This window comes from Camelina sativa, chromosome 20 (assembly GCF_030686135.1).
Source record: "Camelina sativa cultivar CO46 ecotype springtype chromosome 20, ASM3068613v1".
NCBI lineage: Eukaryota > Viridiplantae > Streptophyta > Magnoliopsida > Brassicales > Brassicaceae > Camelina > Camelina sativa.
This window is the reverse complement of record NC_141899.1, coordinates 13,173,631-13,196,868: the sequence shown is the minus strand read 5'-3', so window position 1 is coordinate 13,196,868 and position 23,238 is coordinate 13,173,631. Positions and strand designations below refer to the sequence as shown.

At 35.5% G+C, this 23,238-nt stretch overlaps 6 protein-coding genes across 7 annotated transcripts; 1 reads left to right on the top strand and 5 right to left on the bottom strand.

Moving 5' to 3' along the window:
- Positions 1-3,558: 3,558 nt before the first annotated feature.
- LOC104770733 (WD repeat-containing protein RUP2) lies at positions 3,559-5,065 on the bottom strand. Its single transcript, XM_010495194.3, has one exon. It carries the CDS (start codon positions 4,829-4,831, stop codon positions 3,695-3,697), a length of 1,137 nt encoding a protein of 378 aa, XP_010493496.2. The 5' UTR covers positions 4,832-5,065; the 3' UTR covers positions 3,559-3,694.
- A 3,835-nt stretch (positions 5,066-8,900) lies between these two features.
- LOC147918794 (uncharacterized) lies at positions 8,901-9,489 on the bottom strand. Its single transcript, XM_087503707.1, has 2 exons — positions 9,040-9,489; positions 8,901-8,990 (listed from the first exon to the last, which is right to left on the bottom strand). Exons 1-2 carry the CDS (start codon positions 9,487-9,489, stop codon positions 8,901-8,903), a joined length of 540 nt encoding a protein of 179 aa, XP_087359833.1.
- A 206-nt stretch (positions 9,490-9,695) lies between these two features.
- On the bottom strand, positions 9,696-11,981 carry LOC104772498 (F-box/LRR-repeat protein At3g48880-like). Its single transcript, XM_010497102.3, has 3 exons — positions 11,879-11,981; positions 10,515-11,009; positions 9,696-10,439 (listed from the first exon to the last, which is right to left on the bottom strand). Exons 2-3 carry the CDS (start codon positions 10,943-10,945, stop codon positions 9,878-9,880), a joined length of 993 nt encoding a protein of 330 aa, XP_010495404.3. The 5' UTR covers positions 10,946-11,009; positions 11,879-11,981; the 3' UTR covers positions 9,696-9,877.
- Positions 11,982-12,647: 666 nt separating this feature from the next.
- LOC104770732 (dual specificity protein phosphatase PHS1) lies at positions 12,648-17,400 on the bottom strand. 2 transcript variants are annotated; one of them, XM_087504935.1, is made up of 11 exons: positions 17,224-17,400; positions 16,938-17,015; positions 16,701-16,843; positions 16,363-16,564; positions 16,100-16,276; positions 15,809-15,969; positions 14,185-15,274; positions 13,921-14,067; positions 13,574-13,801; positions 13,289-13,446; positions 12,648-13,174 (listed from the first exon to the last, which is right to left on the bottom strand). In XM_087504935.1, the coding sequence occupies exons 1-11, from the start codon at positions 17,269-17,271 to the stop codon at positions 12,817-12,819; spliced, it is 2,790 nt and encodes a 929-aa protein (XP_087361061.1). In that variant the 5' UTR covers positions 17,272-17,400; the 3' UTR covers positions 12,648-12,816. The 2 variants fall into 2 exon arrangements, with proteins under 2 accessions (XP_087361061.1, XP_087361062.1); XM_087504936.1 differs by having other exon boundaries at positions 16,363-16,559; positions 17,224-17,365.
- Positions 17,401-17,573: 173 nt separating this feature from the next.
- On the top strand, positions 17,574-18,696 carry LOC104770730 (uncharacterized). Its single transcript, XM_010495190.3, has 2 exons — positions 17,574-17,735; positions 17,885-18,696. Exon 2 carries the CDS (start codon positions 17,895-17,897, stop codon positions 18,585-18,587), a length of 693 nt encoding a protein of 230 aa, XP_010493492.1. The 5' UTR covers positions 17,574-17,735; positions 17,885-17,894; the 3' UTR covers positions 18,588-18,696.
- LOC104770731 (coiled-coil domain-containing protein SCD2-like) lies at positions 18,438-22,344 on the bottom strand. The gene is made up of 17 exons (XM_087504934.1): positions 21,943-22,344; positions 21,667-21,851; positions 21,476-21,554; positions 21,324-21,365; positions 21,174-21,236; positions 20,732-20,781; positions 20,616-20,643; positions 20,420-20,494; positions 20,229-20,339; positions 20,090-20,150; positions 19,812-19,928; positions 19,601-19,713; positions 19,454-19,514; positions 19,326-19,367; positions 19,201-19,241; positions 18,936-19,065; positions 18,438-18,839 (listed from the first exon to the last, which is right to left on the bottom strand). Exons 1-17 carry the CDS (start codon positions 22,276-22,278, stop codon positions 18,706-18,708), a joined length of 1,668 nt encoding a protein of 555 aa, XP_087361060.1. The 5' UTR covers positions 22,279-22,344; the 3' UTR covers positions 18,438-18,705.
- Between the last annotated feature and the right edge of the window lie 894 nt (positions 22,345-23,238).

Here is a 23,238-nt window from a genome sequence, read left to right as displayed (position 1 = left end):
GGAATCAAAGGCGATGAGGAGGAGGATGTTCTAGAGGCTTGATTGATTGTGGTTTAGCTATTGTTAGGTTGCTAGTTTTGAGACGATAGAGCATTGTAGGATGTTGGAACCTTGCTATTTCATTGTTGGTTTGGATTATTGCATTATTGATTATTGGTTTATTTATGTTGGATTTCTTATTGGATTAATGGAATGGTTTCTTTGGTTATCCGCGGTTGTTGATTGTTGTTAGGATGATGTTAGTGGGTATGGGACCACTAGTGAATTATATTATATATAAAAAAAAAAAAAGGGTTGTTTCATGAGATTCCAAAGAAAATTATTAAATTCATCTCTCAGCTGCTTCTTGTGGATTACGATCATTACGACGACATGTGTTTATTAATACACTTGTGGTCTTTTCTGAAATCTCATGGTACATACACTGCTTTTGTTTTACAGTCTGATCTTGTAAGATAGAATAATGTATTACCATTGAGCCTGAACTCGTCGTATCATGATGTGATGGGAGGAGTAAGGAGGCTTGTTTCTCGAAACAAATGGATTGTGCTTTGTTCAACAACACAAGTGGAAACCTCTAAGGAAGAAGATCCAATACTTTCATATTGTACTTTTAATTTATTTATTTGAAAAAAAAAAATTCAAATTAAGAGACTCAATATAAGAACTCACCATTGGAGGGGTACATTTTAATTACAATACCCAAAGTTCTTATTCAACCAAAAATACAAATTATATTAATTAAAAAATTTAACAACCCCAAAAATATATCTCCCATTGTGGAAGCTCTTAATTTTCAAAGTTAGTAATTTGTATAATCACGACATGTGTCAAACATATCGATAGTATTTTGACATGTGTGAAAAATATTTTATTTGATACTTATAGGAAAATAAAATATCCTAAAAATAAAAGGAACAATTAATATTTTTGAAAAGTATATAAAATCAAAAGTAATCTATTATATCACTAATTCTAATATGAAATTTATCTATCAAATTACTAATTTCAATAGGAAAATATGTAGGAAAATTTATGCAATTAATAAGGAAAATATTTGCAATTTAATTGCAATTATTATTTATTGTAATCATATAGTAAAAAGAAATTTTTACAGAAAAATGATTAAAGTATAAAAAGGTTTAATGTGTTAAAATTAGTAATTAACATAATATAAGAAAAATAAGTTAATAAAAATAAGAAATTATTGTAATTTTCTTAAGTTTTTCAATCGGTGAATGATTTGGTAGCGTATTCAATATTATGTTATTACATAAACTTTGGTTTTCAAAGTTAGTAACTCATGTGATCGCAACACGTGTCAATTTAACAATTAAAGATTTTGTTATGTGTTATACAAAAACTTTGTTTTAACATATTTGTAAATTATAAGAAATTAAAATTTTAAACAATTTAATAAATATAAACAAATAGTTCATATATGCATATAAAAAATAATACTAATTGTAATTTTAAATTACTAATTCTAAAGAAAAAAAATAAGAAATGTATACAATTAATTACTATAATAATATAATTCAATAAATTATACTGTCAATTATCAATCCTAAAAGAAAAATGAGTGTAGATACTCACCTTTACATAAACAAATAATTTTCTCATAATAGCGTCCTTAAATTTTTGATTAATTTATGATAATGTTAGTATAGTTTTATTTAAAATTAGTTGGACAAGTAGTAAAATTATTAAGTATAAGATTACAAAATATGTAACAAATATATTTAAGATATTGTTACTTTTTCAAAGATGAAATAAAATTATTTTCAGTTTTTTTCTTTGAGAACTATGTTTTATTAATTTTTAGTTTTTAAAATATTAAGTAAGATATAAATTTGATATAATGCACTTTTTTATATGAAAATTATAAATGTTATTTATTGGAATGGAGTGCATAGAATTAAAATCTAATTTTATTATCATGTAATATACAAAGAAATTATAATGTAAGATGGAGTGTGTGAATTCTAAATCCGGTTTTTTAAAAAAATCAAATGAAATAATATTAAATATTTTGAATACAACTTAAAATTTCAAATACTTTTCTTATATGTGCGTTAATACATGGCCTAATCTAGTATAGATATATTAATTGAGCTTTATCGATATTAAGTCTAGTGGGTGTTTTGTTTTTAAATGCGACTATGTGAGTTAACTTTATTATTAAATTTAAAGGAACCTAAATGCGACTATGTGAGCAATTGATAAAGGATGAAGACAACAAGAACATTGTTAGGGTGAAAAAAAAAAAAAAAAAAAAAAAAAAAAAAAAAAAAAAACATTGTTAGGGTGTTCTTCAAGTACATACGAGCCCATCAAATCCATAGTGGTTATAATTGTATGAGTTTGGACATGCAAAAATGTAAGATGAATATGAAGTCGTGAAGTTAAAGCAAAATACGTTTATAGACACTAGACAAAGACATAGTAGATCTCTTGATACGATATAATTGTATACAAGCTTACAAATTAATAATTTGATATAGGTCGCTACGGATTCTTTCCTAGCGTTAGAAAGAAAGAAAGCACCATAAAGGTTAGAAATTAGAAAAAATAATTATTATGGTATAGTACGTCTCTATTCGGAAGTTGCTTTGTTGTATTTGTTATATTCTGTCTATTTTTATACAAAACATATTTGTTTGTTTGTCTATCTAGAATTGCTCTCACCGCCAATTTTGTGTTGTTTGTTCCGTTGTCAGAATCGAAATCTATATTGTCGTTTATTCTTTTCACGAAAATCTGTATTATTTTGAATACGATTATACGAAGTTAGGCGTTACACGTCTGCTAACCATTAGCAAGTAGTTTTGTGTTGGTGTTGCGTTCATAGATATTTTAGTTGATGGTGATAGCTAGTATAGATAAGCATACCGGAGGCCCTTTGTATATGCATATATGATATATCGAGTACGCATACGCATATAACACGTAAGTGTGGATTCTCCCGTGCGCTCAATTATGTTTGGAATCAACAAATGCATGAATTATGCATTTAGTTGCACATCAAAAAATTTCACTGCGTAACGGATTTAAGTCTTTTATAGCAAGGTTATCAAGGGAGATAAAACCATCATTTTGGCAAGATGTGAATCGCCCATAGAAATACGATTATTTAAGAAATGTAGACTATGTAGTGTAGTGCACATTTTTGTCGATATAAACACGTAATTAGAAGGTTTGTCATAATGTCTGTTTTTTTTTTTTTTTTTTTTTTTTGTTCCTTTTCTTTTGTGAAGCTCCCAAAGAAGCAAAAGAAAAAAACTAATCTCGTGATATGTACACTAGATAAGGTAGAGGAAGGCAATATAAATTTATGATATTGATATACCTGCCAACAAACTAGTAGCTAGATTTGTAATCATAATCTAACTTAAAGAACATTATGAGAAAATAGGGAATGATAATTTATGGATTACAAATCCAAAATTTCTGCTAACAATAAAAAAAACCAGTGAACAAGTAAAAGAAAAAATCCTTGATAAGAAAACACACAAAAAAAAAAAAAAAAAAAAAATACCAAATTCTCTCACAACCGAATAAAAAATCAACCTCAGGTAGTAAATTAAATTTGGAAACATGAAAAAGAAACTAAGAAGCATCAACATCATTATCATCATCATCATCATAATAATTCATATCATCATCATTCTCCTTAATTGATAAAAATTAAAAATTAAGGAGAATAGTAACATGGCTTTCTTTTGCCCACGTAAACCTGTAATACTCCATCAGATCCCCCAGCCACTAGCGTGCACTGGTCCACACCTGATTGCCTCCAGCAGACGCTACTCACGAACCGCTTATCCGACCCAGAATTCATACCAACCGGTTCGAACCCGTCTACCCATACCGGCTTCCCCCACCTCTTATCGTACACGAACACCTTGTTGTTCTCCGATCCGCAACCAAACAGCGCGCCGTTTCTCCACACTGATAACCCCACGAAGTTTCTACTGTTCACGTGCCCTTCGTACGTCCGAATCACGCTCCCGTCCTCCACGCTCCACAGCTTCAGACACCCGTCCGTGCCTGCCGTCACCACCGTGCCACCGTCGAGGAACCTCACATACGACACCGTTTTGTTGTGTCCTTGCAGAGTCAACGCCGGGTCAACGAGTTTTCTCATATCGTAAATGTACCCTTTCCGATCAGCGCATCCGACAGCCACAGCTGGTCCGCCGGAAGGATCGAACTCGACGCAACAAATGGCGCTCCGGCATATCCCCGCCGGCCGTACGACGCCTAAAGATTCCTCCGGCGGACACCTCGGATCCCACACCTGCATGGTCCCGTCGTCCGATCCAGACGCGCCTATAGCGGACACGCCGCCGTGACGCGTGTAATCAACGCTCCAAACGCGTCGGCCACCGTGCTCGTCCCTTTCGAACACCGGCGTTCTCTTCTCGAGATCGTACTCGGTCACTACGCCGTCATAATCTCCCGAACCTATGACCCGACCGCCCGACCCGGGTCTCCACCGTAGACTACTGAGCTTCGCCGGCGTACAGATGTAGTACTCGCAGGCGGTGGCTTGATCGACGAAAGAAACGCCTCCTCCTCCGACGACGACGGTGGCGCTGTTACGTAAGAGAGAAGGGAGGCCGTAAAAACGAATCTTTCTAGAAATTCCGGCGGTAGCGACGATGTTATCAGTGGGATCGAACTCAATAGCACCGATAACGTCGGAGGCGGAGGAGGAGGAGGAAGAGACGACGGTGGAGAGAGAAAGATCCCATTCGTGTCTAGCTTCTTCTTCTTGTTCTTGTTCTTGTTCTTGTCGTTGCTGCTTGTAAGGATGGAGAGTGTTCATATGAAAACAGAGTTAAATTAAAAGACTGTGTTGTTGTAAGCTTCTTCTGGGGATTCGGACCAATCAAAGAACCAATCCCATTCAAAAGCAAAAAAATTTATTAATATAAAAATGTTCATTTCTTCTCCCTCAGTAAAACTAATTGGCCTTTATTTACCAATCCACGTATGATTCTGATTTTATCCATTTGTATACTACTAGGCTAGGACAGAGAAGGTCCCATTTAATACTATTTCAGGTAAGAAAATGTGAAGTATGTTGTCGTGGCTACTTATATAGCCAAACAAGGAAACTTGTATTTAATTCATGCGTTCGTAGTCGGCGAAAGGACGATGATTAAAATGTTTCACATTTCGAGTTTTTTTCAAACTGATCGTATAGTGGACCTAATTTAACATTTAAACTATGAGTGATATATGTAGTGGTGAACTGGTGGATGTGATTGGCGAAGAAACGAAGATATTAAAGTTACCGGTTGGTTTTACAATCGTGTGTAAGTGTTGTTGATGTAAAATTTTTTAAATTTGGTTGTTGTTTGTAAATGTATAACTTTAGACGATGTGACTGAAAAAGACGGAGCAATCTTTTTTCCCCCTTAAGCATTAATGCATTTATACAATCTTCTATTTTTATTTACAGCATTGAATACAATTTTGTTTTTGTCAAATCAAGTTTTAAAGCTAGAAGTAGACACATATTCCGTTAAAACTGAGTGACACATAACATATACACGACTCGCATAGCGAACATTGTTTAGATCCGACTCTACAAAATCCGAATAACTCGATGAATAAGATAATAAACATTTGGTATAGTGTGTGTGTGTGTGTGTGTGACCATTATCCAATCCTACGTAAGGAACATTCACATATATCATTTGGTAGTGTGACCATTATACTCATATGAGTGGTAAGAATGTTTTAAAATTTCAGTTTCAATTGTGAGGAATTGTGAGAAAATTCGGTGGTAGGTTATAATTTGTTTATGGCAAAGAGAAAAATAAAATAGAGAATTTTGTGGACAGCATACGTGTGTTATGTTACCACCTTTGGTCATTGTCCTCTTTTTTTATGTCTCTTCGTTACTTCTCAGCCTCACGTCTTTAATAGAACACATGAGCTGCAACTGCAATTTTGGACCCACTCTGCTTCAAGGAATGGATTCGATCTCTATTTGATGCCCATTTAATTATTAATATTTCTCCAAAACCAAATTAGCTACCTAAAATATAAATTTCACCAACTAAAGAGGAAACACTTTCTTTTGATGATTTAGAATAAAATCTAGTGGATTATAGAATTACCTAGAAAAAAATATATTTGTTACTCTTATATTCATTGATATATTCTCTAATTTGATTTTCATAACATTTTAGTGCTTTTAACTTAAAAGTATTTTCCTTGAATTATCTTTTTTTTTGGTTGGCATCATCGCCAAACATATATATTCTGATACCCATCTTATTTCTATACACACACACACACAATAACTGTAATTCATAAGTTGTATAATAATTTAAATTTTCAACCGTAATCAGGTTTGTCAACCAAAAACACATACACTAATTTTTTTTTTATAGAGTTTACTCTGTATAAATTATTATTATTATTATTATTGTTACTTACATTGTAGGAGTTTTCGACCCATCGATCATATATCTCTGAGAAACATCATAGATTTGTTATTTGACGGGCCAAAATTACTATTTGCTTGGAAGAAAGGAACAAGAGCAAGTGCACAAGTCAAAGACTTAAAACGGAAAAACAGAAAGAAAAAAAAAGACTCTTAAATATTAGGTTTTAATATGGGTGAATTTGCACACTAATGAAAGAAATTAAGTGAATAATTATGAGCTAATGTAAAAAGATAAGAAAGGGGTAATGTGAATGACACACAGCCAGCGAAAGTGATGGAGTACAAGGTCAAATTTTTATTTATTAATTTTCTTTATTTATTTGGATAAATAGTTCTTACCCATTACATTTTAATGTGATATATCTTTTCAACAAAATTAATTGAAACTTTGAAATTTATCTTAAAAAAATAGAATATTTTTTTTTCATTCGACATAACTTGAACTTTTAAAACCGGATGTTTAAAAATTTAAATAATGAATAATATTTATAATGAAATGGTATAGGAAAAAAATAGTATAGAACACAAATAACTCATATAGAATTAAACGCAAAACAAAAAATATGTGCTATAACCTAAGAGATATAACATAAGCAAACCAAACAACCATGTTAAACAACGGTGGTGGCGAAAATGATAGCAATGAGTATGGTAGTAGAATAGTGTTTATGTACAGCACTTAAATGAAATAGTATAAAACAAAACTAAATAGTATAGAATAAAACGTTAATGGTAGTGGTAATGACCGTATGGTGGTATCACTTGTGGTTGTTATACTAAAGAGATTGTGTATCGTTAAAATATTTAACATATGCAACCTAAATGATCTAATTAAACTCACACCAAAAAAATTGATATACCCTAAAGGATACAACTTAGGCAACCCAAGCAACCGAGTTAAACACGTAGAACAAAAATATATAACATATAAATTATTTAGATATTTTTAATAATAACTAAATTTGTGTAGGTATGCAATTTAAATAAATGTGAACTTGAGAACGATATTAAAAGTGGAATATTACTAATAACATATAAATTGTTAGGTATTTTCAATTGTTGTGTTCTATATAAGGCCTGTTCTTTTTCTTATCGCTACACTATCGACCGGCGACTCAAATATAACAATAAATGTAGCTAAAGAAGCAGTGGAAAATTGAGAAAGGTGTCGCTGCAGCTCTTTTAATAGATGTTGCCGGCTTAGTTGGTGTCGCCAGAAAACACGGCGACCAATATAATGGTCGCTGCGACTATTTTTATAAGAATAAGAAAACACGACGACCAATAACCCCCTTGCTCTCCGCAAGCTTGCGTGTTAAGTCACTTATAATTTGAGTCGTTGGTCGCTAATGTAGCGATAAGAATACGAACAGGCCTATAGTATGAATAATTATTTTATTTTAGTTATATATTCGGTTTTTAATTAACACTATTCGTTTTTGATATATTCAAAATCATAAGATAAACTCATAAACTCTATATTTTTTAAGTGAGATTGTGAAATATAATTAATATGAGTTTTGAAATATTATTGCAAAATATAAATAAAACGTAAAAATTAAATAAAAATAGTAAACTAAATAGAAAAAGAGGAACTGGGAAGAGAATATATATAAGGGAGGATGAGAAGATGTCCACATAAGAAAGAGAGAAGAAAACACAATGGCAACTAGCCTTGGGCATTCGGATTTTCGGTTCGGATCGGATCGGATTATTCGGGTTTCGGATTTTTCGGATTGGGCTGTATAAAATCTGTTTAGAATCCGACTATATTTCGGATCGGATCGGTTCGGATTCATTCGGATTCGGATCGGTTTTCCATTTTTTTTCAAAATCCGAAGCTAATCCGAACCTTATATATTTCACTCGGGAATTATAATCACAAAGTTGAGGTAGCTCAGATGGTTTCAGCGTGTGTCCCTTTACCTTTAGTTCTGAGGTTCGATACTCCTCTCCAGCTATTAAAATTAAAATTTTAATATCTCACGGGCTCGTACAGAAGCCCAAGTATAAGCCCAAAAGAAATATAATGTCTAAACCCATAGAAATTAATTATGTATTCGGTTTAGCGGATAACCGATCGGATTTCGGTTCGGATCGGTTTAAAACCGAAATCCGAATTACAATCAATATAAAAACCGATCGGTTTTTCTGTTAAAACCGAATCCGATTTAAATCGGTTTTTTCGGATCGGTTCGGTTTGGTTTTTTCGGTTTCGGATTATATGCCCAGGGCTAATGGCAACTGTTACTTATGCAACAAAGATATAGTTGTTATTATTACAGATAATATAAAGTATATAATAGTTAGATGGTTAGAATGGTTACTCATTTTTTTTTTTTTTGTCATCTGATAAAAATAAAGTCGCTACAGGAGTTCAAGAAAAACAAGAAACAAAGACAAAAACCAATGAAAATAGCACTTGATATAGAAGTCAATCGACTCTCCAAGTGAAGAAAAACCCTGAGACAAGGCAGCACCACACAGAGCCACAATCTTGGCCCCACTCTCTGCAAACCCTTCTCTGCCAATACCAATTCACAGACCACCTAAAAACCCATATCAATCCGTACTTGATCCTGCAACCACGAAGGGCCTCTAAGAGAAAGATATGACTGGAGCCTACTTTCTTTTGTAACACTTTTAGCAATCGCCACAGCCACCTGGTTCGCTGATACAGCCACTTGGTGACATTCCCAGTATTCAAAACTTGCTAGGGACAGTTGAATGTCTCTCAAAATGAAAGCGTATCTTGGCCACTCACATGGATAGTTAATTGCGTCAACCACTTCTGCTTTATCCAACACCACTTCCACCCTAGTTACATGTAAGATCTGCAACGCCTCCAATGCCCATAGTGAGCACAGTAAACTTGCTAACATCCCCGAGTCAGAAGCCTGAAAAGCAGTCCTTGCATGATGTAATACCTGCCCTTGACAATCTCTAGTAATCCACACACCACCAACCATTGATAACTTATTCCTCCATGAAGCAGCAATGTTGCATTTTACAACCCCTACCATTGCCTCATTTAATGGTCCTTTTAATATTCATTTAATTATAGTTTTTTTTTGGGTTATTCTTGCCAATTTTCCTTTTAATATTCTGTTATGTTATGCTAAACCAAAAAATGAAACAAGAAAACTAATTTATATCTTGGAAAAATTTCGAGTAACGGAATATATAAATGATATATTGAAATAACGAAGTTTGCAAAAGTCTAATCACATGTTCCTAGATCTGCTAAGGCTTGTGATTGAGAGAAACAAATTTGGGACACTTGATACACAAGTTATAACTTACAACAAAGCCCACCAAACACTAGAAAACACATAAACCCTAAAATAAAGGTACCTTCCATAGCAAAAAACATGTAAACTAATAATAATTGTCAAAAGATAAGAGTACATTTTAAAGATGAAGAGAGCTTACTTCGTCAGCTTTCCATAGCCCTTCCTCGTACCTATTCCACCTCACGCGTCCTACATCTTTCTCCGTCCTCTTGCACATCACACACGTCATGTACTCCATACAAGTCACAAACCTCTTCAGCTTCGAGGCCTTCTCCATTATCGTCTGGTCAAGCTCCCTCACGATGAGCTTCTTTTTCTCAGGATGCTCCTGCTTCACCACTAGGTAAGAATGAGAGATGTTGAGAACCTCAAGGCTCTCTAGTCCATCCAAGATTATCAAAAGGGCGTCTCGGTATATGGCATTGCATCTGAGGCTGAGGACTTTGAGATTTGGGAGATGCTCAACGAGATTCTCGGCGAATATAGCAGGGATGCGACCCATTACCTTGAGCTCTCTGAACGTCAGTTTCTTGACAATCGATGAAAAGAGAAATTGCGAGTCATGGAGGCTTGGTATTGTTAGTGATTCTAGATTTTCACAGAAGCCCAAGGCAATTTTCATACCCGTTTTCGATATTCTAGTCATAGTTGGTAGCACTAAGCGTCTCAAGTTTGGACACCTACAACAAATTGAGCCAAAGTAAGTATTTGAAGAGAAGAAATTAATACTAATTAAAAAGTGGATATATATATACCTTTCTGCGGTGTAAGTAAGCATATCACTAGTGAGAATCAGGTTGAAATTAACAATCAAGGTCCTTGTGTTTCCTTTGCTAAGGCTCATGAAGAGTTTCAAGATCCGAGTCACCTTCTCATCACATCGGCGCCGCACATACACATATGGGCTCTTTACGGCTTTGATGTAAACAGAGTTCATGTGCGATAGGTCGAGCGTATCCCACAAAAGGGGATCACAACAAACCGCACGCCACCCTCTACAGACATGAGCTAGCTCTAATCCAGATGTCAACTCATTAATGCTAAAATGTTCCTCAAGTATCCGCACCAAGATGTCGGTGTCCAGATTTTCCCATCCTTTGACTACATTTTCTGTTTTTGGTTCCTTGATATCAGATGTCTCGATAACATTTTCGCTGGAGGCTTCTTGATCCATTAATGAAGACATGACTTTCAAGAAAAAGATACACTTGTTTGGAATTTTTATGACATTTTCAGAACCCCTAAACAAGCTGAAGAAAGTTAAAGGAGTAATTAAGAAAGGCATCTTTTATAGCGATCAAACAAAAATTAATAAGATAAAATTAAATATGATCAAAATAAAATTACTACATAAAACTACTAAAACTAAACTAAATCTAACTGGATAAAATAAGTAAAATACAAAATTCATTTGAATATAATTAAACAAAATTCTAAATAAATTAATTATAATCAAATTAAATTTAATAAAATTAAAGTGAATAAGTTCAAAATAAAATTAATTATTTGAAAATATGTTTTTAATATATCTTCATAGTGTATATGTAATTTACATTTTATTAAAAATGTAAATTATCAAAAACTAATTTTTGTTAATTTTTAAAATTACATATAGCAATTGGCAAACGAACAATGCAGCGACAGTCGCTACAGTCACCACTAACAACAGGCAAAATAACAGCATATATTGTCGCTGGAATCTGTCGTTTGTCGCTAGTCGATCCAGTGACAGGCAAAGGAACAGGGCCAACATCAATAGAATAATGAATCTTCATATAATCCTTACTGTTGTTGATTTGAATGGCACATAAACGAACTTTTACAATGAAACAAATCACAATCTTAAAACGTTTATGACACAGAAAATCTATAAATGGTGATGAACCTACCGTTTATGACATAAAAAATCTATAAATGGTGACAAACCTAATCCGACTAGATTAGATTCAATGGGAAATAAAGGCTAATAAATAACTCTTGAGATTGTTGGGAAAGATTTCTTGTCATTTCCTACACTACTGCATGCGCAAACAAAAACCTTAAAGGATCAACACATTGATATCAAAATCCTGTAGCTAAAACTGGCAATCCACAAGTAAAGATCAGAGTACAACCATACCTTGAAAAGATGAGGAGTGGTGAAAGAGTGAAGAAACTATTGGCGACTCTTGAAGTGCCCTTTCACTCTTATCAATTGTCAGTCTGCGGTGCTTAGGGCGAACAAATCCATTTGTGGATTGAACTATCTTTAAATACCATGACAAAAAATAAGTGGACTGGACCAGTTACATACCGCTAATACAATAATAGATTATTGTCGGGCCCAAAAGTAAAGTGGACTAAACCACTAATGGACTAGTCCACTTTTTCCGCAACATTTATTCAAAGTCTTAATATTAAATAGACAACATTAAAGGGCACATTTGTCAGATTTTATACTCTTTTGTTTGATTATGCTATCAATTTCACATCTAGTGTCATTTTGATATAATGCACACAAATTAAGAAAACCATATAAATTTTTATTTTATCTTTTGTAAATACAAAAAAAAATATTTCATTTTCTAATTAATTAGTTCAAATAATAAGGATAAAAATAAATTTAATTTAAAAATTGCATTAAAAACATAAAATGAAACTCTTTTTGTAACAAGAAGTGTTAAAACACTCTTCCTTAAAAATTACATTGAAAACATAAAATAAAACTCTTTTTGTAACAAGAAGTGTTAAAACACTCTTCCTTAAACTGGGCGAGTATAGATATTAGTTAAATCCTAGAATAACATTTAAATCAATGAAATGCATTTGTTGAGGATTGTATCCATTATTGATTCGTCTTAACTCTTAAGCATTGCATCGTCGCGATCATGCATGGACAAAAATCTACCTTTGAGGTAAAGTTAGAACTTTTTATTTAGTTGTTTACCAAATACAAAGATCCGTTTCAGGAAGAAACAAAACAGATCAGTTTTTGTTTTTCTCAGAAAGTAAAAGTAAAAGATGTTCGATTAGAGACTTTGACCGGAACAAACCACTTACAAAACTAAACCGGACTCTCTAACCAGAATGAGACTGAAAAGAATTGGGGCTAGCACTTGAGCCACGGCCAGTGCTGAGTTGAAGAGCCTCCAAAGCCTTTTGGATCTCCATGTTCATTGCACTGTCAACACTTCCTGAAGACAGTTTCTTGTGAGATTTCTGGAGATGAAGCTTCAGAGAACTGCTGCTTAGACCTGCGTTCTTACCACAAACTGGACACACTTTCATTGTCGGTTTCCTCTGTCTCCACTCCATTGACACCTTTCCGTGACATTTCTTGTCGAGGTTAACTAACATCCGGGCAAATCCGTCGTTCGGTTGAGCTCGTCTATGTACTTTCCTTAGTTTGCTCCACGCTTCTAAAAGTGTGAGGTTCCTGTTTATTAATCCCACCAGTAAACAAATGAGTTGACGAATTGGAGATTTATTGTTGATCTTCCTTACTTTAATCAGTGTTTTCAACAAATTCTAATTGTCCCCAAAAACTTACTTTCGGAGCATTAGGTAAGCTAGCACTACAGTTGCGCTTCTACTCCGACCTTCGAAGCAATGAACCAAAATCTTGCCACCTGTTTCCTCGCCATGGTTGATGAAATCGAGAGCTTCTTGAAAGATGCTCTCGATGTTTGAGTCTTCATCGTCGGTTATCTGGTCATAGGGAAGACACAAGAAGAGAACCCTCATCTTTATAGATGCATTTTTTTACCTATTCCTTTAAAAAATGCATTGGTAACGTATAATATAATCAAGAAACAGAGAAGAAAGGTTCACTTACTGAGAAATTTTTGTACTTGAACAGATCAGGGTACTGAGTATCCGATTGCCCGATTTCATTTGCGCACAAACATAGTATATGAGTTATACCTACATGTTGAAGAGTGTAAACTGACCTAGCAGCCAGTCCTCCCCCGATAAAAAGATTATCTTGTATCATTGATGGTTTCTCTGTATTAGCGGCTTTGCAAATCAATGATATCCTCTCAAGAATATGCTCAAGTCTAACCTGTTACGAATGAGAATGCAAACAAGAGAGACAATGTTTGAGTTCCGTTGCCAAAAAAAACATATTATGGAATGAAGATCACGTTCAGGATAAAAGGAAATATAAAAAACTCATAATACCTTTAGCTCGTAAGCATCAGTGCAGCTGTTATTATCACTGCCCTCAAAAAACCCAGTGTTGAAACCGTTCTCTTGGCAGAGTTTCATAACTTCGTTCCGCAGTGTTTCATTCCACTGGTCTAGTTCTTTATTAGACTCGGCATCAATCTAGACCCACCATGAAAAGTATCAGATTGAAGGACGAGAAAATGGCTGACAGCTTCCATCCAAGAAGACTGAACTTAATCTAGTGATTCAAACATAGTAATCAAGAAAGCGACAAACCTTAGCAAATTTATGAAAGTCTCGAAGCTTTGCTGCCAAACGCTGACTGCTAAGAGATTCTCCCCCTCTACAGGATCTTCCATGCCAACTTTCTCGTGACTTAGGCGAACAAGCATCTTCTTTGTTTTCTGAATTTGGTGTCCTAGGAACTGATTTTTGCATATCCGCTTCACTGTGATCACTATCACTAGCCACCCGATCTTTCGAGGGAGATGGATAATGAGTCACTTCATGCCCATGAATATGTGAAGGCGATTCAGGAATAGAAAAATCTTCTCTATCAAAATCTGCATACATTGTTTTGTCCATCATACTAAAGAATGCGCGAAGCAACACATCTAGTTTCTGATGAAGGGTAACAAGGAAGATGTGAAACTCTTGCAAATCCCTGAGACCAGCACGAAAACCATTTCGGAACTCACGTACAACTGGTGTTACTACAGATCGAACTTTAGATGTTTCTTCACCATTTTCTGTCAGTGGATTTCCTAAGTTTCCTTCAGTTATCTCATGTAACAAATTTGAAGAATATTGGCTACTATTGAGGAGTAGCTCAACTAATCTTGGATAAATCTCTTGGTCGCTTGTCCGTTTTCCAGCAGGAGGCCGCCGTGGAACACCCGAGTCAATGGCAACGAGGTGAAAATCGGCAGCTACTGATCTATCAGACATTGGACTCATTAAACCAGTGTCATATGATTTAGGTGATTCCGTTATATCAGAAAAATCAGACGACTGTGAGACCAACATTTGATCACTGATACTCAACCTGGATCTGCTATCTACGGAAGAAGCTCTTCTTTCCCTTTGAATGGATCTGTAGTCCTTTGGATGGTACCGTTTGATGGCGGAATCAAAAGCTTCTTCAAATGAACGTTCAAGATTTTTTGTTGAAGACACAGTTCTATCTGTTAATAACAGATTTGCCGGGTTGCCACGCCATCTCAGCTGACGACAAGGTAATCTGTCTTCGTTCCTAATTACTAGATCTAGCACCAAGATTCTCCCTAGAGCTGCAGCAGCTCTCTCTGCTTTTTCTTCAGTTTCAAAACTACTCATGCTCTCTAGCATTGGACATCCATGAACATAACTGCCATCAAAAATTGAGAATCCAGTACTTAGAAGAGAGATTATGTACAAACATCACATTTTAACATTGTAAATTTGAAAGTGTGAAATAAGGTCAATGCCTAAATTAGCCTATTAGGTAGGACTAGATTTCACATTATCCTATTAGGTAAAACTAGATTTCTGTTCAACTATTCCTCTCATCTTTATTAACATTTAAGGCAAGACTAGATTTCTGTTAAACTATTGTTATCAAACTTTAGCTAATGAAATGATTCCACCTCATATTCTTATTTAGATGTTTCTTATATTTTATGATACAATATCTCTATCTAATAACAACATAACACCTTTTTTTTTCTTCTTAAGAATATAATATTAAATGGTCTATTCAAAACTTTTAAATTTCTTAATTTTAAACCACCAGACATGGTCGGGTAACTATCTCGTTAAACACTAAAGCAGAGGAACAAAAAAAATGTCAATATAATGTTGATGGTCGAAGCCGGAAATGGAGAAAAGTTAAAAAGAACAAAGATGAATCCTGTGCTTTTACCTCATTAAGAGAAGACAACGGCTGAGCTCAAGGGCTTCCAGAAGTTCTGAACATGTCATTTCACCAACTTCATCTCCCTCCGAAGTTGCTTTAGCTTGTGCCTTTTCAGTTGCTTCTCTGATTAGTGTCCACTCAGGATTACAGCTATGAATTACTCTAGCCTGTCTCATGATGATAAAATCTCCTCATTAACAAAAAAAAAAAAACGACAAGTAGTAAAGAAAAGTAAAGAAAGTGAAAAGAGGGAACCAATACTACAAGATTTGAAGTACAGCAAAGAAAAAGAAGCACCTGCGGAATCTGCACTCCTAGCCACTTGGAAAACTCATAACCAAGACGTTCTGATTGTGTAGCCATCCTTGATGATGCAAATTTTATAACTGCTGCTTCTTCCTTTCGAGAAGCATCTTCACCGCTGGAACTATTGAACAGGGCAAAGAAAACAACTCCCCCAGAATTCACAGTAACCTATATAATAATGTCAAAACATCCTTCTATGAATTGGTTGATGGGAGATTGTTTTCAATCCAAGATAATAAGGATAATAAGGATACCTCAAGGGGTTTACTCTGGTCCTCTTCAGAAAGATCGGTACTACTACTATGTTCAGTATGGTGAAGAGAAGACAACATGTTCCATGAAAAACAGCTCGATTCGATATCCACAATAGAAGCTTTACCAAGCCTTTCCCACAAACTAATTTCTGAACTCTGCTTAGTCGGTGGACTCTTCGGATCAGCATTCCTCTCACCTGCACTATATAATTCTTCTATCAACAACTGTCATTTCCTATTGAAAAAAACCCAAACTAATGTCCTAATATAGAAACATTGGTTCTGATACTCAAAGATTCCAAAAAACCATAACAGAAATGAGAAAAAAGGTGTAAAACCTAGTGATCAAATCATCGAAGCGGTGAAGACGGTGAGGGAAGCCAGAGGAACCGTAAGTAGCACTTCGTTTACGAACCAAATCCAACCATTGAGTAAAACGATAAGCTGGACCAGATGCTATATCTCCTAACATGTACAAAACCTGCAACAAGACAAGACAAGAGTTTCTAATTATAATCAAAACGAAGAAGCTTTCAATAGAAACGAATCAAACCAAGGATGGAAAGCAAATTTACACGAGAAGTGACGGTGAGAGGAAGAGGAGACTCGTGCTCGTCGTGACCAAGGTATATATCTTTATCTTCGTCTTTCTCCTGCGATATCACCATATTATTATCAGATCTCTCCCAAATCAGAGAAACAAAAAAAAATTCAAAATCTGGCTCTACGAAAAAGAGAGAGAGAGAGAGGTGATGATAAAAATGTGGGGGAGGTAATGATGAACGCAAATAGTGAGGGGTGAATAATGATAGATTATTAAATTTAGGGGGGGGGGGGGGGTAGCAAAATTAAAAGGATTACTTGAGAAAATAATGTATGATCTCGCTTCTTCTCAGCTTCTTCCGCCATTGGCAAAAAAAAAGCTTCTGTCTCACAGAGTTTGATTTTAATTTTAGAAAATGTCTTCTTTTTCTTCAAATCATCAAATGTCTGCTTTTGTATCTGAGAAGATCAAGTCGCAAGATATTTAAATTTGCCGACAAAAAAAAAAATATTATGATTTATAAGAAAGACCCCTTTTATTTCTTTAATTATTCTTTAAACTCCTCTTTCTTTTATATTTGCATAATTAATAACTTCACGGCCCCATACGTGCTAATATTGAATTGAGAAATGGAAATATAATATTTTGTCAACTTATATCCGAAATTGAATAACTATAAATATTGGCAAAATTTTAATTTTTTTCTTTTCGTCTATTAACAAAATAAAAATAAAAACAGAGCTAGGGTTTACATATGTTCTCTAGTCACTGAGTCCCCTTCCTTTATACCTCTGAATTCATCCTCCAACAATCTGTCATCTCCATAGAGGTAAAATTAAATCTGATCTTCACCAAATCCATTAATCTCCGAATCATCATCGATTTTTATCACCTTTTCTTCTTCTTCTTGTAGATCAATCAATCAAATCAATCCTATTTTCGCAAAATCAAGTTTTGTTTAATTGTTTTTTTTTGCAGTTGTGGAGCAATGAGTAAACGAAGACGCCCAGAGCCGAAACTAACGGGTCGTGATCCGAACGAAGCACACGAGAAGAAGCTTCTCGATTTTATTAGAAGCAAGCAAGGAACAGGTGCAACCATGTACGAGCTGAAAGCCGATAAAACCATCCCACCGACTATGTTTACTCGACTGGTCAATTCTCTCAAGAAGAAGAATCTCATCAAAGACATACCAACCATGACCAACAAAGGTCATAAACATTTCTTAGCTGTTGAGTTTGAGCCTGACAAAGAACTCACTGGTGGGGAATGGTACACTGATGGTACCCTTGACGTGTCCAAGATCGAAGATTTAAAGGCTAAGTGTGTTATGATTTTGGAGAGGCATAGGCATAGGGTTGTTACTTTGGATGTTATGTGTACTTATTTTGTTAAAGAGGAGAAGTTGAGTGAAGAGCAGACTAAGGAGATTCTCAAGAATTTGGTTTTGGATAATCTGATCATTGAGGTGAAGAGTACTGGAATGAACGAGTTTGCTTCTACCAGGATTGGAGAAGTTTGTTACAGGTTGGCTGGGAAAAAATCTGGTAATGGTGAGGCTAGAGGTGGAGCTTTTGCTTCGATTCCTTGTGGTGCTTGTCCTCATATTGGTCTTTGTTCACCTGGTGGTGCTATCTCCCCTACTACATGTGTTTATTTTCAGAAATGGTTAGACTTTTAGCTCTCTCTCTCTTTTTCTTGGGGATTAATAATAATACTTTGATAAAGATGTTACAATTGATGATGTTTTGTTCTTTTACATAATGGAATGCAATTTGATATCCTATAAATTTTAAGAGTTAGAGGTTGTGATTTGAGAGAGTAGAGGTAGGAGAAGAAGAAGAAGGAAGTAGCTGATCGGTTTCTTTGCGACAAGCTTCCCATAATTGTTGCTCTACTCCTAGTTTCCTTAGCTCTAACAAACCTCGTTCCACTGGAAAAAGAGAACCATGTTTTTAGCCTTGGTGTGATGTTAGTTAGAGAATCACAAGTAGGATAAAGGGAAATTTCAATTGGATAAGTTTATTACCGTCGACGACATCCTGAGAAGTTGGAAATTTTCCTTCACTACGGCTGATCCAAAACTGCAGGCGTTCATCAGCAATGTCTTCTTCCACACCGTGCAGTTTGGCTCTACCCCAGAAGTACATCAGCCACGCCTGCATATATAACCAAACCACATCCGTATATATTTACTTACTAACCACAATATATACCAAAAATTACCATCTCTAGTAACTAAATGTGACAGTATAACCTTTACATGGCTATAAATTGTAGGCTAAACAAACTACCTGCTTAAAGGCAACATCTTCTTGTTCCCCTTCTTTTAACTCTGAATTTGAGAAAAATGTGATAGCATAGTTAGAATTTCATCAAGTTTGATTATGCAGATATGATACATGGAGACTTCTCTTACCGTATGTCTCTACAAATCTGAGTTCTCCATGCCCTTTGGAATCTGTAAGATGGGATAAAACAGACTTAAATTCTCTCTGTCTACTAAAAAGATTGTGTACTAATTGATGGTATATATAGCATACATACCTTGACGAACCACACTCGGTGTTCTATCCTGTGCGAATGCAAGCATAACGGCGTCCTCAACCTAAGTTTAAAATTGCACTTGGAGATCTAAAAGGGGAACCTCATCATTGTAAACAAAGTAAGGTGAATGACATCAGTTAATAATACCTTTAAGGACGCTAACTCTCTCAAACCCATCTCAACTGAAAGCATGCTTTCGATATTTCCTTCTCCAGTTAGATCACTTGAATATCTAGCAGTTTTGCTCTGATCACTCCCACCTGATCAATTCCAAAAGGCTGGTAAATAAAGATGACGCAGAGAACAATATCAGGGCAACCTTTTCCATTTTATAAATATAGCAAGTATTTAGACTAGCCTGCATCCTGAGATAACTCCTTGGCCTTTTGTGCTGCAGAAATGACCAGCTCAAGTGGAAGAGGGGCCAAAGCAGACCACTTTTCATGCCTTGATGATGCTATGTCCGAACAAATGCCTATATACGGAAGCCACAGGAAAAGCAAATATAAGCCTTAGACCAATATTAGAGAATGCTGAGTATGTGTATATCATGGGAACACATTCTCAAGATCAGAAACTTAACACCGAAAAAGAGAAGTAAATGTTATGGTGGTAAAAAATGGAGGCATCACTAACCATTCTGCACTGCCAACCCCCAATACCGGGCAAGCCAGCATCTCTTCAAGGCTACTTCCTCCTAATGATCATTTTTTTGCCATACAATCAGAAATCTTTAAACATTAGAGATAATGAGACTGGGGGTTTCTCAACATACCATTTCGTCCTGTGTTAAAACCATCCTTTGAGTCATTGTACGAACAGCCTTTGCTTCTGACTCTGCTTCTTGAAGCCGTTCCGCTGCTCTTGCGGCCTCATCCTTCAGGCTCTGAACATAGAGACATGATTTCATCATGCAGATTAGAATAGCACAAATATTATGAAACCAATGTAAACAGTACAACTTACCTGAAGTTCTGAGCGTAGGGAAACAACTTCATCCTGTTTCCCATCTTTTTTCTCGTTAGCAGCCTTAAGAGCAACCTGTTAACAGGTACCATGATGCCAGAAAATCAGTCTAACTATCCAGAAATTATTCTTTGACCAAAAGTTAGAGATCGACCAAAGAAACGATAAAAGATATTTTATTCCTCTACACACTAACCTCTCTTTGGCGCAATGCCGCTTCCTTCCTGGAAGAAATCATAATTTATCATGAGCTGTATAACTACTGCCATATATCCTAAATAAAAGAAAGAAAAAGAGCTCACAGGATCTCACCTACTTAACAATTTGGCCTCCAGAGACACTCCTTCTCCAAGAGAAGCAACCTTTTGGGACAAGGGAAAAAAACAAATGAATCTGTCACTAGCTGCCAGTATCAACATGTCATTGCAAGTTATATGTATGCAGATTCAATGGGATCTACATTTCCTAAACATAAAGAGTATTTGTTCATCGCATTTGTATGTATGTATGTATGGCCTCGAAGCTGTCTGCATCTTCACTTGGTTTGTCCCTAAATCTTATGATACTGATATCATAGCATAACTTCATGGCCTTTGGCCATTTGCATATAGGCTTCGTCAATCAAACACTCTAAATATTTCCTCCGGGTCACTGTTACATAATGATATGCAACTAAATTTTTCCTTTCACTAGACAAACCTAAAAATGCAGAATAAAGATACAAGACAATAGGTAATGAAAAGTGGATCGAAACCTGTTTCTCCAGCTCTCTAGCCCTGGCTTCTGCTGCCACGCGTTTTTCTTCTGCATGGTAAAGCTGTAACCCAGAACAAATGTTATAAATAAAAACAGAGGAGGACACATTATATATGTAAAAAAAAATTATAGTGACAAGACGTCGAACCTTCTCCAACACAATCTCATTCTCCTCTTGTAGCATATCCACCTGAAAAATTAACAAATAAGTCAACCTCTCAAGTCAAAATCTTCTATAAAAATATAACATTAATCTGCAAAATCCATAAGGTTAAAAAAAAAAAGAAATGTCCACAATACTTCATCACGAAGAGCTGAAGCTTCTCTCTGATACCCTTTATCTCTCGAATTCACTAAGCGTGGTACATCACTAAAGTATCTGAAAACGTCAAATATGTGAAATTATAAGAGTAATCACTCAGACAAAACCAAAAACTCCAGAAGCGGAAGCAACATGTTCCCTAGGCAACACAATAAGAAGGAATCTTCACCTTTGATCTCTACCCTTAAATGAATGATCAATAGGAGGAATAATCACCGGAGGTTTCAACGACGCCTTATTCGGCATCCAAACTGGAGACGCGTTCGGAGGTACGGATCTACCAAACGTTGATGGCCTTCCAGTAGATGAAGAACGCACTGAAGTCACTTGCTCTGTGATGTTGTTTCTACCTATCTAATCAAATCATAATACAAAAAACGTAACAATAAGCACCAAACGAACTCATATTAATCCTAATCTGTTACTTAAAAAATCTGAATTATACCGCAGGTGACTGCGATCGATTACGGCGATTGAAGGAACCGTTGATAGCTCCTCCAGAAGAAGGTTGTGCGAATTTGAAATCGTGATCGTCATCATCATCATCATCATCGTTATCTTCCTCGTTGTCCTTGTTCTGTAAGGCCATAACCTTGGCTAACCGTTGAGCAGCGGCCTTGGTGGCTACGTTCTGAGTCCGTTTGACGGTTGATAAGCCACCGAGCTGGTTCGGATGAGCGGGAGACATCAACGGTGATCTCGACTCCGTAACGTTAGATGATCTGCTCCATTGATTACGACGAGCGTACACTGGACTCCTCGCCCTCGTCGTGAGATCCATCGCCCAGTTTAGCTCTTCTCTCTCTCTCTCTCTCTCTGAAAAAAATGTGGGAGGGATTTTGGTAAGCAGTTTAAAAAGAAAAAAAAAAAAAAAAAAAAAGGAAATGGGAAACTAGAGTAAAGAAACGACGCCGTTTACTACGGAGAAGAACACATGCCATTTAAGATTAGATTTGCCGGAGGAAAATATGGAACCTTCTTTAATTATTTTAGTCAACTGCAGATTTGATTTTTAATTATTTTATTGTTAGTTGTTACAAAACGGCTTTTTCATACTCCGACAATAGCCCTGTGTTGAATTCATACATTTGACTATTGATCTGGCCTAAACATACATTATATTTATAAATATTTGAATTCCGTACCCCAACTTCGAAATCAATACTCCAAGTATAATTGTTGTGCCATAACATACAAAAATGTGTTTATCGACTAACTCTGTTAAGCTTCCGTTTAACCGTTCTGACGTGGATTCCACGTGTGCGCAGCGATTCAAACGACGTCGTTTTGGCTAAACAAAGAAACTAAAATTTCGACCAAAACGACGTCGTTTTGGTCAATTTCTCTCACAAAATCTCTCTTCCTCTATCCCGAAACTTTCTCACGGCAGAGGAACCCTAAAATTTGGGCGTTTTCAATTTCGAGTCGATTTGAAAGAGCTGCCTAAACACCTATTTTGGGCTGCCTAAACTACTTCAGATCAGACTCAAAAATTAAAAATGCCCAAATTCTAGGGTTCCTACCTGCGAGAAAGAGTTTCGGGAGAGAGGAAGAGAGATTTTGTGAGAGAAATAAAAAACGACGTCTTTTTGGTCAAAATTTTAGTTTCTCTGTTTAGCCAAAACGACGTCGTTTGGATCGCTGCGCACACGTGGAATCCACGTCAGAACGGTTAAACAGAAGCTTAACAGAGTTAGTCGATAAACACGTTTTTGTATGTTATGGCACAACAATTATACTT

Coding starts and splice junctions, on each gene's coding strand:
- LOC104770733 (XM_010495194.3), bottom strand. CDS start 4,831: ATGAACACTCTCCATCCTTACAAGCAGCAACGACAAGAACAAGAACAA.
- LOC104770730 (XM_010495190.3), top strand. CDS start 17,895: ATGAGTAAACGAAGACGCCCAGAGCCGAAACTAACGGGTCGTGATCCG.
- LOC104770732 (XM_087504935.1), bottom strand. CDS start 17,271: ATGGCGGAAGAAGCTGAGAAGAAGCGAGATCATACATTATTTTCTCAA. Junction 17,016..17,223: donor ATCATACATTATTTTCTCAA/GTAATCCTTTTA, acceptor GTGATATCGCAG/GAGAAAGACGAAGATAAAGA. Junction 15,970..16,099: donor TAGGAGTGCAGATTCCGCAG/GTGCTTCTTTTT, acceptor ATCATGAGACAG/GCTAGAGTAATTCATAGCTG.
- LOC147918794 (XM_087503707.1), bottom strand. CDS start 9,489: ATGGTAGGGGTTGTAAAATGCAACATTGCTGCTTCATGGAGGAATAAG. Junction 8,991..9,039: donor CTTCGTGGTTGCAGGATCAA/GTACGGATTGAT, acceptor TGGTATTGGCAG/AGAAGGGTTTGCAGAGAGTG.
- LOC104770731 (XM_087504934.1), bottom strand. CDS start 22,278: ATGGATCTCACGACGAGGGCGAGGAGTCCAGTGTACGCTCGTCGTAAT. Junction 20,782..21,173: donor CTAGAGAGCTGGAGAAACAG/GTTTCGATCCAC, acceptor TTGTCCCAAAAG/GTTGCTTCTCTTGGAGAAGG. Junction 20,151..20,228: donor TTTTAACACAGGACGAAATG/GTATGTTGAGAA, acceptor AATGATCATTAG/GAGGAAGTAGCCTTGAAGAG.
- LOC104772498 (XM_010497102.3), bottom strand. CDS start 10,945: ATGTCTTCATTAATGGATCAAGAAGCCTCCAGCGAAAATGTTATCGAG. Junction 10,440..10,514: donor CTTACTTACACCGCAGAAAG/GTATATATATAT, acceptor AATTTGTTGTAG/GTGTCCAAACTTGAGACGCT.